The sequence below is a fragment of the Propithecus coquereli genome, unplaced genomic scaffold, assembly GCF_000956105.1.
Source record: "Propithecus coquereli isolate 6110/MARCELLA unplaced genomic scaffold, Pcoq_1.0 Scaffold29, whole genome shotgun sequence".
In the NCBI taxonomy this organism is placed as follows: Eukaryota; Metazoa; Chordata; class Mammalia; order Primates; family Indriidae; genus Propithecus; species Propithecus coquereli.
The window spans coordinates 2,344,234-2,345,612 of record NW_012148507.1 but is presented as its reverse complement, the minus strand read 5'-3'; the positions used below and the strand labels follow the sequence as shown (position 1 = coordinate 2,345,612).

The window sequence follows — 1,379 nt, the reverse complement described above, 5'->3', positions numbered from 1 at the left end:
TTTATATATCAATAATAGTTCTCAAAATAATCTATGGTGTTCTTCTCTGTAATCCCTTCAAAAACACATTCTACTTACCTGCCAAAAGTAGAACTTCAATACTCATCAGAGACGTCAGCCAGGTATTCATGGTGTCCACTTCAATCAACCCTTTCAAGATAGCTCGGACATTAAAAGCATTTTCAGCTTTGATTGGAGCAACATAGATTTTGCACTTTATAAAGAGTAAAGTAAAAAATTACTATGATTTTTGCTTCCGTACACTTGCTGTACTGAAACTTGGGAAATTAAGGAGATATGATATAAATATGGCCCTAACGTCTTCACCATAAGGTAAATTAATGACCCACCATCTTTCCAAGCTAAGGGGAAAAGGATCATCTAAAAATCTTACATAAAGTCTTTACCACTCCATCCCTGCCTAGTCCTACCAGCTTACTTTGTGCATGTGTAAGTTGGATAAATGATAACCTCTTTCATTAACTCGCTATTGGACAAAAGCTGAATTTTTAAAAATAAATTCCAGATATTAAAATACTAGCAAATGGTGGGGTCTTGCTTTGTCCCGTCCTACAGTTCCAGCTTTCCCTCGAGCTGCTCTCCAATTTGAACCTGCACCGCAGCCCTGCTGTTCTCCTCAGACAAGCCTGGCACACGTCAGCCTCCGCCTTGGCCCCTGCTGGTCCCTTCCCAGATTCCCTAAACTGGCTCCATAGCCTCCTGAGAGCCCAGCCCTCCTTCGTGGCCCTGCTCAGGAGCCCTCCTCCACTGACTCCTTCCTCAGCCGTTCCAGTTCTCGCCCACCTTCCCCAATGAACCTCTAGCTTACGTCTGCAGAGCCTGGACCAGATAACGCAGTACCATGTATACCTCTCCTTCTAGACAGTACAATTTTTGGAGAGATTCAGGGATCAGTTTTCTATTTCCACAACCTTCTTAGTGCAAAGGACCCTAACAGGGTCCAGTAAATTCAAATTCATGAATACATATTTAAATACCCTAAACCTAGATTTACCTAAATCTGAGAAAAATGGCTTTCATACTTGTGTGGGTTGGCCAGAACCCACGGAAGCCTGGCTGGAAACTGCTATGTATGCCTTAGCACCCTGCCACCTGCCCTCTCCAGCACCCCCAAGTCAGGGCACAGACAAAATCCCCTTAAAAATACTGGCCCTGAAGTTTTCTGAAAGTTTGAAAAATTAAACACATACACATATATTACTAAATATACATTTAATGTATGTATTTTTAAGAAAAGACTAAGAAGCAGCTATGCCAGAAAACATAAAAGCCACAATAAACTCCCAGAAAAATAATATCTCCAAAACCACTTAGAATAAACTCATCTTACAGGTATGTCCTGATTGAAATAACCAAAA

At 41.3% G+C, this 1,379-nt stretch overlaps 1 protein-coding gene across 1 annotated transcript in view; it reads right to left on the bottom strand.

Annotated features, from left to right (window-relative positions):
* Window positions 1-136, bottom strand: part of PKHD1 (polycystic kidney and hepatic disease 1 (autosomal recessive)) — a 535,504-nt gene extending 535,368 nt beyond the window's left edge. Inside the window, 1 exon segment of the mRNA XM_012648551.1 lies at window positions 79-136. Within this exon segment, the coding sequence (XP_012504005.1) occupies window positions 79-130 (52 nt within the window). The 5' untranslated portion in view covers window positions 131-136.
* Between the last annotated feature and the right edge of the window lie 1,243 nt (window positions 137-1,379).